Here is a 12,376-nt window from a genome sequence, read left to right as displayed (position 1 = left end):
ACTCTGACAGCAAAGAAATCAACATTGCGATGAGTGACTATTAATCTGAAACAATGAATGCTTATCACAAATACAATTAGACATACTCTGGTCAGACCTGTTGTTAACTGTTACAGCTGAACAGAGGACAGTATCCACCTCTTATTCCACACCACTCACATCATGCTCAGATCCCCTTTTTTTTTCCAATATAGCATCACTTTTTGTCTCATACATACACATACATCTACTACGAAGGAAATGCATCTCTCTACTCAGACCTCATATTACAAAAAACACCATCAAAACAAAAGCTATTTTAGTATTTCAGTCTTACCTGTGTGATAAAATTTCCCTGAAAATCCCAGGTTGAAAGTAAAATTTGTAATCTGAGCTCTCAAAAGATTCTGAGTGTCAAGCAGGGCCTGAAAAAAACCAAACCAAAAAACAACAACCCACTATATAAACACATGTGTAGGAAACACACCTAGCACAAATCTAATATAACAATATAGATACTTTTACAGGTAAATGTCCTTTCAATTGCTTTAGCTATTTTAAAACAGCTCACTATACATGACAAAGTAGTAACAGATACTTTCATTGCCGTTTAAAGATTAAAAACTACATGCAAATTCCATTGTTTTCCTCATAAAGGTGACCAGCTATTAAATATTAAATATTGTTTTACTCTCTGAATCATAAAATGGGAAAACAAAAGCACACTCCAGATAAAAGATCTTCCACTGATGACTCAGTAAATCTGGGATACAGCCAGGAATGAAATTCAGATCTCTTGCGCCTCCAGCTGCTGCTCCATTCACAAGGATGAACAGATAGGATGACCTACAATTGTATTTTTTTTATTTCAGGTCAAGTACATACATAACATTTCAGTTATGTTTCAAAATCACTGGCAATGAAAAAATTAAAAAATCCAGAAAGCTAGATGAAGCCTATTCCATATCAAAGAACTTAATCCTAAATTTCCCCAAATTCTGAGTCATTTCTCACACATTTAGCACACGGGCTGTCAGCATACATAAGCTTGCATCAGATTAGTACAAACATGCATGCAGGAGAAAAGGGGAAAGCTATTATTCATCAAACTCAAGAGTCAGAAAACTCTGATCTCAATATGCTCTTCTTGATTTGTTACTCCCAAGATTTACATATGGCTTCCAAGAGTTACCTCCTAAACTCTTACACCCTGTTGCTGTTCAGTTTTCCAGATGTAACAAAGAAACCTAGCTCTCCAATGCAAAACAAACTTTGCAAAGCGAAAACAAAATGTAGGCGCAAAAAGCATTGTCTAAAATGAGACTTGGAGTGCACCTTCCTCCAGACAACTTGCCTTCAGCTGAGCACTTGATGGCTGGTAATTTATGAGCACATTGGACTCTGGAGATTTGTGACACTGAACACAGCACATCAGAAGTGCATGGCCAGCTACAGCAAAAAGACACACTTGTGCAAATAGTTATGCAGTACCTTTGAAAGAAAAGAAAATAATTATACACCAAAGCTTTCAAAGTCAACATACATTATAGTACAGTGATCACTGTACAAGAAGTGATCAGAAGTATTATTATTGTCAGAAATGACTAACTAGGCATGTTAAGAAAGTGGAACGTATTTAAAAGCACAAAAAGTCACTGGAGATTTTCAGAGGTTTAAAGGTCTAGAAGGCTCCCCACTCCAGAAATTCAATGACAATTTGATGTTCTGAAAAATATGAGACAGCAATTTAATTAAGAGTTTCTTTGGATATTTCATTATATGAGTATCTATATATCTATATAATATATCTATTATATTTGTCTACAATTTTTTTTTTTTTTAACTGGAATGCCAATGAAAACAAAATGTTAGCATGGAAGTCAAGCCCAGCTTTAGATCCAGGCATAGTATAGTCAAGTTACAGTTCTTTAAAATTACCCGTTTTACAGATAGAGGCAATATCCACCTTATCAGAGAAACTTCTGGGCACATGAGCTCTTCTTGAGGTCTTTACCAGGGCTCATCTGTATCAGATGTAATAAAAGTACGATCTCCATCTGCCTGTTTCCTAATACCTACAACATGATGGTGACCAAATCAGGCAAAGGGTGACTGTAGCAGGGCCTCCCCTGTGCACCAACCTCAAGAAAAGCCCAAGGCAGCAGGCCCAGCGGTATTTCCATTCCCAGTAAGAGGTGGCCACACACCACAGCTGGTGCATATGTCCCACTTCTGCGCTTGCCTTTCCCACCACTCCTTTTCCAGAGCTGAGCATTTTCACCTGGCCCCACTGGGAGACTGCAGTAGCAACCAGTGCAGGAATACAGCTGCTCTTTGGCCCTCTGCTAATGTGTATCTGAGGCCTCAGCGAGCTCACTAAGCTTGTAGTTCAGGCTGGTTCTGGGAAGCTTGAGGGGGCTGATCTGAAGCAATGGGACAGTCATTTGTCCCTATCCTGGGGGACTGCAAATTTGAGTTTTGCTGATAAAACATGAGTGGTTTCAATTCTGAGCCATCAGTAGTACTTGCCTTGTTCACTATTTCAGCAAACCAGAATGCTATGCCTAAGCATATTCATTAAATATATACTAATCACAAAACTAAATCTGTGACAGAACCATCATTTCTCTGCCTCCTTTTTCTTAAGGTCATCTCAGATCTGGAAGCAACTTGTCTTTCCCACTGTCATCTTCTTCACTGTAGCTCCAGCAACAAGAGTACAAGCAGGTTCAAAGCACAGTACTGGTAACATAAAGATCATCTTTCACTGGAAAGCCTGAAAAATGTCCTATGAACAGGGAACTTTCTAAAGGAATGACTAAAATGAAGCACAGAATGGAGATAATTGAAAACAAGCCTGAGACTTCTGAAGGAGATATTAAGAGAAAAATCTTGCAACACTGTAATGAGGGCTTTTGTACAGGCTGAGAGTGCAAAGATCACCCAGGAGACTTCTTATTCTAATGAAAGGTATGAAATCCACAGAAGATTATGAAAACCATCCTTGAGCTGCTGAGAAACTATTCAGTTAAGTAATTTTTTATCTTTGCACAGTTAAAAATGTAGGAAGCAAATAATATGCCTATACGCTTGTTAACCGTAGATATTGTCAATTGGAAGGGATCCTGAGAGCAGCTTGACAGCAAGGTGGCATGAATGGGCTGCATGGTTCTTGCCCTCCTAATTAAGTTAAGAAGTGTGAGCATTTTTTGAGCTGAAGGTCTTCTCCTGTACCTAACACATTCTCAGCTTGTCAGCTTCAGTCTAGTTTCAGAATGACGGAAAACCAGCAGCTGAAACCAGAGAAACACAACCTGGAAGACTATCTTCACTGCACCTCCCCAGCATACTGCAGCTACAGGGCTGACCGGAGAGTTGCCAACCCAGGCTTTCAAATGGAAGGTGGGAAAAGGGTTGCAAAAAGTCCATAATGCAAAATGAGAGTTTACTACTTTGCTGGGATTTAGTTTTGCTAGTGTAGTTACCTCCTTATTGTCTCAATGACATGCCTGGTGGCTGCATTTTATTCAAACGAGCAGTCACAAGACGACACACCAAATTACACGTAGATAACACAAAACTCTACACGAAATCTGAAGTTCACCTTCTACAGAACAAATTTTGAAAGCGATGTCACTGTTATTTTTGGCTGCATTAGTTTCATTAAGACCAGCAGGAGATCTTCTGGTAAAGTGTGTGATGGTATGTGAAAACCTATTGGCTAATATCAACAGTGTACCTGCTCAATCTGCACAGAGTGAGAGGACAAGCCTGCTGTGAACCAGTTTTTGTACAGACAAGCTGAGATAACATTTGAGTTGTCATGCCTATGATTATTCTCTGGGTGACTTGACATTTTACTCATCATTCAGGTTCTAAAAACAAAATGTTAAAACTCATGCAAAATATATAGAAGCAGATGGCAGGGCTTATTACTGCGAGTTTCTATCATAAAGACAGAAGCAGAGAAAAGTAGGGAGACGAAAAGCCTGAAATTTCATTTCTAAATGCTGCTTGATACGCTGAAAGTAAACTGGTGATATTTTCTGTGTATTTTATGATTTGTTTATGAACAAGCCCCTCTGGATGTTTGTATGAAATGTTACGTAAATACATTAATACTGAAGACTGTATTTTAAAAACTTTACTAAAACCTTCATATGTTTATAGATAACTATTTAGTACATGTCATACTTCCACTGATACTATAAAGAAAATAAACTGCTGGCTGCCTCATCACTTTCATGTACATAACTACAGAGGAGTACGTACTTTTTAACTCTTAAGCTCACATACTAGGATTAGCAAATTCCTTGTGCCAGAAACCAAATGTGAGAATTCAGTATATGATGAAAAGTCCCTTTCTTCATCAATAGTCCAAAATAATCTCAGAATCATAGAATAGTTAGGGTTGGAAAGGATCATCTAGTTCCAACCCCCCTGCCATGGGCAGGGGCACCTCACACTAAACCATGTCACCCAAGGCTTTGTCCAACCTGGCCTTGAACACTGCCAGGGATGGAGCATTCACAACCTCCCTGGGGAACTCATTCCAGTGCCTCACCACCCTAACAGGAAAGAACTTCCTCCTGCTATCCAGTCTAAACTTCCCCTGTTTAAGTTTTAACCCGTTACCCCTTGTCCTATCACTACAGTCCCTGATGAAGAGTCCCTCCCCAGCATCCCTATAGGCCCCCTTCAGATACTGGAAGGCTGCTATGAGGTCTCCACGCAGCCTTCTCTTCTCCCGGCTGAACAGCCCCAACTTTCTCAGCCTATTTTCATATGGAAAAAGGCCCTGTTACAATCCAGGCAATAGACAAAAAGTTATCCTGACAGCAAAACAAGAGTTCTTTCAATCTTTCTATCTGACAAGTTTATACTATAATGAAAGGAATGTAAGAAATCATGTATGTTGTAAATAAAGCCCAATTTTCAGACAATTATTCAGCACCATGCCATTTAAGTTATTTCTATTTCACTTCTGAATAAACACCTCCACAAATGTAAGCTGCTTTAATTGCCAGTGGGATCTCAACTGACTGAGAGTTTAGGAGAAAATGGCCTCTGAGATCACAAATATAACAGAAGGAACCGTGAGAATCATTCCTTAATTGGAATAGCCATGCAATGGGAATGTATGAAAATTCCTGCCTTTGTAAAGATGGCATCTTCCTTTCTTAGCTCTTTTTATCACTTTTCATTCAGAAATATAAACTCTGTTTACAAAGAAAACAGGTCTTTTTGATTTTTCTTACCCTACAGATGGGACAAACAGAGGCACAGACCAATGACATGGGCTGTCAAGAGCTTCTGCTCAAGTAAATCAGTAGTAAAGCCAAGGGTAAAACTCACATCAGCAAACTTGCTTTCCATTTCCCTAGCCAGGAAACTGTCCTGGCTCCTGTCCTCAAGCACCTCTTTACACTATTTCATTTCATAGTCTGTTACAGAGAAGTCACAAGTGTCCACTTGTCTCTGGTAAACAGATAGTAGTAATTTCTTCATCATCAATAAAAATATTCAGACCCAAGTATCTTGAATGATCAAGCAAATAAATCTAGAATGCTTTGTTGAACTCTAAGATGAACTATGACTTCTTTCTGTAGTCACAATATATTTATGACTATTTTCCTACTCAAAAGCTGCTAAAGAACTTAGGCAACTGAAAATCAAAATAGTTTAAAACACTGTTAATTCCACTTGTAATCACATGGATTTTATGGATGTTAACTGAATGGATTTTAATGAATGGATTTTAACTGAATTGTGACATAGCCTCACAATACTGCATCATTAATATCTTAAACTTCAAATCAGTACATGCTTTCATATCAGAAACAAAAGCAAGGTCAGCTTTGTAATTTCCCAAAAAGCCTATCTTCTCTCCTCCTTTTTTCAGGAAGCAGATCTTACCTCTCAATGTGCTTGCTTTACTATTTCATGTCTGACAGTACTTATCAAAGAGCCATTAAAATAGGAATTACTTTGCCTTTAAGGAAAACTTCTCTTTAATATAGGCAAGGACCTTCTAAAAAGGTAAAGCAAATTAATAGAAAGTGTAATGTAAAAGCAAAAAGTTAAGCACACAAAGTCCCTTTAGAGAAGGTCTTATGCAGACATAGCTTCAATTTTCTGTGACACATTCCCGCTTGAATTTAACCCCTGCAAGAGAGTGAAGAAACAGAAATAAAGCCACTTAAACTGCTGACTGGAGTTCCTAATACAGGGGTTTAATGGGTTGGAACTGATGTGATGTCTTTTTACTTTGAACTTTTGGTGACACCATTTTGCCTTTCCTGAGCACATCCATGCTCCAAGTCCTTCAACAAGCTGTGCCTAATTATCAGTCCCAGGTTTGCCTTGGCACTGCTGAGATTGAGAGCAGAAAAGGGAGCTGGGGGGACACACTGCCTCGGCAGGGGAGAGATGAGGGAGAAGTGGGCATCCACAAGAAATCTTGTAACAGCAGTGTGGTAGGGGCCCAAAAGTGAGAAGCAGTGAGATTCTGATGGCAAATGTTCAAGAAACTGTGGCAGTCATCAGGCATTGGAAGGCATCAGGCAAGAATCTGGGGTGTTTGGAGGCAGCATGGCAAGAAGAACCAGAAGACAGTCTCAGTGAAAGTCCACCCCAAGTGGCTGGGAATCATTGTTTTATTATATAGACTGTTTTACCTCTGAGGAAAAAATGGTTCCCTCAAGCTAAATTATGTATTTTTGAACATCATTAAAATTTAGTGTATTTTCTTTCTGGATTTCTAAGATTAGTATTTTGACATCCGTTACCATAAACATTTAATCTATGGAGGAGAAGGAATAATTGCTTTGGGTATACTAGGTGTATCTGAAAAAAATATTTTTAATATCCTTCAGACAAAAGGAGAAGAATGATTACATTTCCTTTGACTCTAAACTTTTTTATCAGAGCTGACACTATAGAGTGGGCAAGAGAAAAAGAAGGAAATCTTCAGCTTTTTCTGGAAAGCATTTAGTGAGCAGAGACCATAAATTATAGACCCTAAACTGCATACGTGGGGAAAGGACACTGCTCTACAGTTTGGTGGAAGCAAGGTGTCTAAGAGAACACAATCCAGCAAAAATAGAAATATTGATAAAACAGGGATGGAAAAGCTAAACTACTGACCATATATATGTTCAAGTTTATATATATAATGTCAGATTCCATGCAAGTTCAAGGCAACCATTCCTGCTACTTTGTGCAACAAAAATAAATGGGGAGGGGTTGGAGCATTTGTTGTGGACCAACCTGTTTATTAAGATTTAGCAGCTTCAAGAAACAAATAATTCTTTTCATTAAAAACATGGTTTTTGACGCTTCTACTACATCCTTCAAAAGATGTAACAGTTGAAAAGTACCACATGCCAGCAGGATGCCTATTTACAAAGGGTAGACTTTAAACCAGAAAATGTGTACAAAAATTCCTTAGAAACAAAACAAATTAACAAAAACCTGGCTTCAGTTACTTAAAAATTTTTGTAGTTTATTGACAGGTAGGTTCTACCCATAGCATCTGTGGTTTTAAATTATCAAATAGGGATGCCTTGGAGCCCAACCCTCTTTAATGTGCAGGACATCCTATACATGGGTCGGAGCAATCCCAGGCACAGCTACAGGTTGGGCAGAGAAAAGATTCAGTGCAGCCCTGCAGAGAAGGATGTGGGGTTGTTGGTTGATGAGAAAATGAACATGAGCTGGCTTCAGTGTGCGCTTGCAGCCCAGAAAGCCAACTGTATCCCGAGCTGCATCAAAAGGAGCGTGATCAGCAGGGCAAAGGAGGTGATCCTGCCCCTCTACTCTGCTCTTGTGAGACCTCACCTGGAGTATTGTGTGCAGTTCTGGTGTCCTCAACATAAAAAGGACATGGAACTGCTGGAACAAGTCCACAGGTGGGCCATGAGGATGATCAGGGGACTGGAGCACCTCCTGTATGAAGACAGGCTGAGGAAGTTGGGGCTGTTCAGCCGGGAGAAGAGAAGGCTGCGTGGAGACCTCATAGCAGCCTTCCAGTATCTGAAGGGGCCTATAGGGATGCTGGGGAGGGACTCTTCGTCAGGGACTGTAGTGACAGGACAAGGGGTAACGGGTTAAAACTTAAACAGGGGAAGTTTAAATTGGAGATAAGGAGGAAATTCTTTCCTGTTAGGGTGGTGAGGCACTGGAATGAGTTGCCCAGGGAAGTTGTGAATGCTCCATCCCTGGCAGTGTTCAAGGCCAGGTTGGACAGAGCCTTGGGTGACATGGTTTAGTGTGAGGTGTCCCTGCCCATGGCAGGGGGGTTGGAACTAGATGATCTTAAGGTCCTTTCCAACCCTAACTATTCTATGATTCTATGATTCTATGACAAGCAAAGCTCCCACTGATTGCTTGGATGAATTTGGACAGTTTGGCAGAGCCATTTACCCAAGTATCTTACCTGACTTCCCATAACATTAAGGCCCATACTCACCAGTTGAAGTCACCGTGAGTCTTTCACTAAATTCAATAAGCACCATTAACTGCAATTCTGCATTATTAGCTCTTAATTAAACTGTACTTTGATGAAAGAAGTTACTAGTAATATCCCTGTTCTGCATTTAACAGAAATAAAATACTGCATTTCTTTTAAAGGTCAAAAAATCCCCCAAACCCAGGCCAATTGAAATAAAACTAATAAACACCCTCCTGCTGCATGAGATATTTTCCCCTGCATTTTGGTCAGACAGGATTCAACAGAGAACTTGCTGGTTCCTGCATTTTTGCCTAACACTTTATCTGCTATGAAACACCAAGTACAAAGAGGTAAGCTCTCAGAACAGAACAGAGCTAAAAGTCAAAACAAAGTGACTCCAAGATGCATTTTAAAGTCTCTTCTTATTTATCCAGTTAAGTTCCTACAATCTGATGACTGCTGATATCCAGTACAGTGGGAAACTTTGTTAGCCATAACACAAGCATTCAGGAAGCTGTACTGCAAAGTCACCTACACAGCCCCACCACAGCTGCCTCAGCTCTGAGTACGACAGGCCATCTTTCAAGGGTAACAGAGTAGTTCAGACCCAGTTCCAGTTCACTTCTGGGCCACTCTGCTGTGCCTCCTTAGTCTGACTTGTCTGCATTGCATCCCATCAGCAGCAGAAAAATCGCAAGGCTTGTTCATTGATTCATGTAGACATTAGCCTAGCTACATGCCAGGCCTCAAAAACTCAGGTTCAAACAATAATTCCAGATGCAAAGCATTTGTATGTCTGTGGCCCCTCATTAGACAATCCACGCTTTTACAGCTTCAGATCTCGTTCGGTAGGATGCACAGTATTTTGTCATAGAACACTGGCATGGCTAGTCAGTCTAATGATGTCTAACGCTTTATAGTCATACAGCTCAAAGGACAGAGGTTATTACCCAAGCTCCTACATTTATTACCAATAACATGTGCTTCTTATTTAACGTTTCTTCATAAGCCAACTCCACTTTTAGCTTTCACTACAGCCAACATGCACTGCAAACAGAGTTTGCCTGGAGGACAAGGGCCACTCTCCAGCAAGACAGCCCTTTGCTGCACAGGCTGGCCACAAGCTTCCACTGCAGCAAACCCTGTGCTCCATTATGCCCCTTCATCCCTCACTGCTTGGCTGTGCTGCTCAGGGCCCTTTACCCTTCTGTTGGCAACATGAAGCTCGGTAGAACCACTAAATGCTGAAAAAATCTAGAAGGTTCAATGCTGGAAGAACTTCTAGGCCTAATCTCTCAGCAGCAGAGACCACACAGCCTCACCTGAATGCACAGGAATGCAGTTTAACTACTGACAAACAGGGACATTAAAAGTACCCAAGTTCTTTAGGAAATTGAAGTAAAAATGTGGTGTCAGTGTTGTTAACAGCAAGGTCTAACAGTCTGTGAATATGGCCTCCCAAAAAACTTCAGTCTTATATTTTTCCTCCATGTCAATATTCACTGGACCTCAATGCTCTCACTGGCACGTTAAACAAACTGACTACTCCACAGGCTGGATAACGTGTCAATGACACAATCCATCCACAAATGTTCCTTAGTTTGTTATAGTTTTTTTTTTTTGTCCCCTAATAGAGCCAAGAATATTCCTGTGTCTTTTAATACTGTATCTAATTAAAAATATTTACCTTTGTCCCTATATCTGGGGTGAGCTGAGGCATATCAAGAGCTCTTTCTCATGTTCCATGCTTACTGACAGAAAAAAAGATCTCTGACCAAAGATTTTCATTTTCTCTTTCTGCCCTGAAGCTCCATGTCAGAAACTGCTGGGAATTCAGTCTTCAGCTTGCTCCCAGCTAAGGGCCACAAATATTTATCTTTTTTCTCTTCTTTATAAGTAGCTCTAAAGTTGCTGAATGAAATTCCCCTGCTATGTCAGCATCAGTATCAAAGACAGAAAAAGAGAGAGCAAACAAGCCAAGCTTGCATAAAATAATAACCATAATTTTAATGATTGTATGCAGTCAGCACAGAAAAGACATAACTTATGTCAACTTAATAAAAATTTGGACAGTTCATTGACTCCTACATAGTACCTAGTCAAAGGGACATAATTCAGCACAAAAATACCCAAGACTTTAGTGAAACATGGGATAGTAATAGCAGAAACACAGGGGAGTGATTCTGTTATAAGTGTTAATGCACACCTTCCCCGTTTTTGCACAAGCGTTTGTATTTCTAAAAGACAAGATTACAAAAACTAGACCTACATAGATCAATACCCCAGCTGGCCAAATTCCACACTTGCAGACTCAAACCAACACACAGGAATCCAAACTGAGCTCTGCATTTGATTATACTTTAAGAGATTAAGAATAGATCTTAGCACAAATTCCCTGCCAATATTATATTTCTTCCAACAGCATATTTCATGCCATTTTGCCAAATCTAATTTTTAAAGACTTACATAACCCTTTTGCTTCCTTTAGTATATTAGCTGCTATTCTGCTATTTTATCGGCTATTCAGCCTACACTCAAATATCTCTGTGCCTTACATTAAATATTTTTATCCATCCTCACTGTTTACACCCTGCAGGCATCTGCAGCCTGTTGCTTTCTGCTTGGGTCATCATTACTTACCAAATTCTTTTGCCTTTTTTTTTTTCTCTCTCTGACATTTTCTGACTCGTCTGGTGTCTTTAAGCACTCTCAAAATATTTCTAAGTTGTGCAGAGTTGAGCAGAATATTCTAGAAACCTCATCACTAAGATGAAGTAATTTCCTGACGTAAAATGGTATTTTTTCCATAGTCATCTTGAATTTCAAACCAGCTTACATTATAGACTCAGGTATATTTTAGTATTTGTCTTGGTTTTAGGATATTTTCAGGATTACAATTTTCAGAAAAGGAAACTGAAATTGGAAATAGGGCATTGTCACTCCATGAGGTATTAGATATACACTGGCAAGCAGCCACTTTTACTAGTATAATCACCAAGAATCAGTCATGGATTTGCGCTGACTTCTTCCAGACTGAACAGCTAAGAAAAAAGGACACCTCCCATGCAGATGTACTGAAGAAGAAACTAGTGAAATAGAGTCCCATTTCTACTCCCATTTTTCTCTTCTTGCTAGACTGTGCCTTCTTGATGCTACTGAAGAGTGGGAAGGAGATAGGCCCAATTTTGGTATCATGTTTTACAGTTAAATGCCTTGATTTCTAGATCTGTCTGCACTGTGTTTTTATTAGCTGGTTATGAAAATTTTATCCAATTCTGTCAGCAGCAGGAATTGGATGGCTGACTTGTCATCTGAAAAAGCCCAGAATAAATCTTGCAGCAGCCACTAGCATGGTGATCAATCTGTACAGCTCTGTCGTAAGCTATAGTTGCATTATTTTTATTTGAATTAACAAAAGTGCTTTTTGAGCAAAAAGCACAAAATGAAGAGAGACTCTGACAAAGAGAACTTGAAATCTAAAGAGAGGGACTGAAAGGATAGCTGAAGGATACACACCCAGGAGGCTAGAAAATGGTTTCAGCACATAACTGTTCTCAGTTTTGCCTCCAGGCTGACAAAGCTAGAACGCTGGCCTAGGTCTGGTGCATCAACTGTTTAACATCTATGTCTAGCACATGCCTTCTCTCAAGCAGTCAAAGCAAGGCCAGCTCCCCCCGCCCCACAGCCACCCTCCTCTGGTCAACTGGACTTATATCCAGTTTTCTGTTTCCAACATCAGTGGAAAGATGACTGAGAAAGCAGTCTATATGCTGGTAGCAGCCCATGAAAAATATTAAACAATTCTACTAAATTGTTTTAAACTAGTATTTTAGTTTGAGATCTAATCCTAATTCTCTATTGCCACACAGTGCGTACTATTCCACACTACTGCGTATGAAACAAGACACTCAGGATGTTAAATCAGTCTTCCTAGCGCATCAGACA

At 39.8% G+C, this 12,376-nt stretch overlaps 1 protein-coding gene across 5 annotated transcripts in view; it reads right to left on the bottom strand.

Moving 5' to 3' along the window:
- LOC136017878 (bifunctional heparan sulfate N-deacetylase/N-sulfotransferase 3) overlaps window positions 1–12,376 on the bottom strand; it is a 64,186-nt gene that overhangs the window by 38,124 nt on the left and 13,686 nt on the right. For all 5 annotated transcript variants that reach the window (XM_065686585.1, XM_065686592.1, XM_065686598.1 and 2 more), the window contains exon 3: window positions 317–404. In XM_065686585.1, the coding sequence (XP_065542657.1) occupies window positions 317–404 (88 nt within the window). The remainder of the gene's footprint in view (window positions 1–316; window positions 405–12,376) is intronic.

The sequence above is a fragment of the Lathamus discolor genome, chromosome 1 (assembly GCF_037157495.1).
Source record: "Lathamus discolor isolate bLatDis1 chromosome 1, bLatDis1.hap1, whole genome shotgun sequence".
NCBI classification, from domain to species: domain Eukaryota; kingdom Metazoa; phylum Chordata; class Aves; order Psittaciformes; family Psittacidae; genus Lathamus; species Lathamus discolor.
The sequence above is the reverse complement of the archived record's forward strand: the minus strand, read 5'-3'. Positions and strand labels throughout refer to the sequence as shown.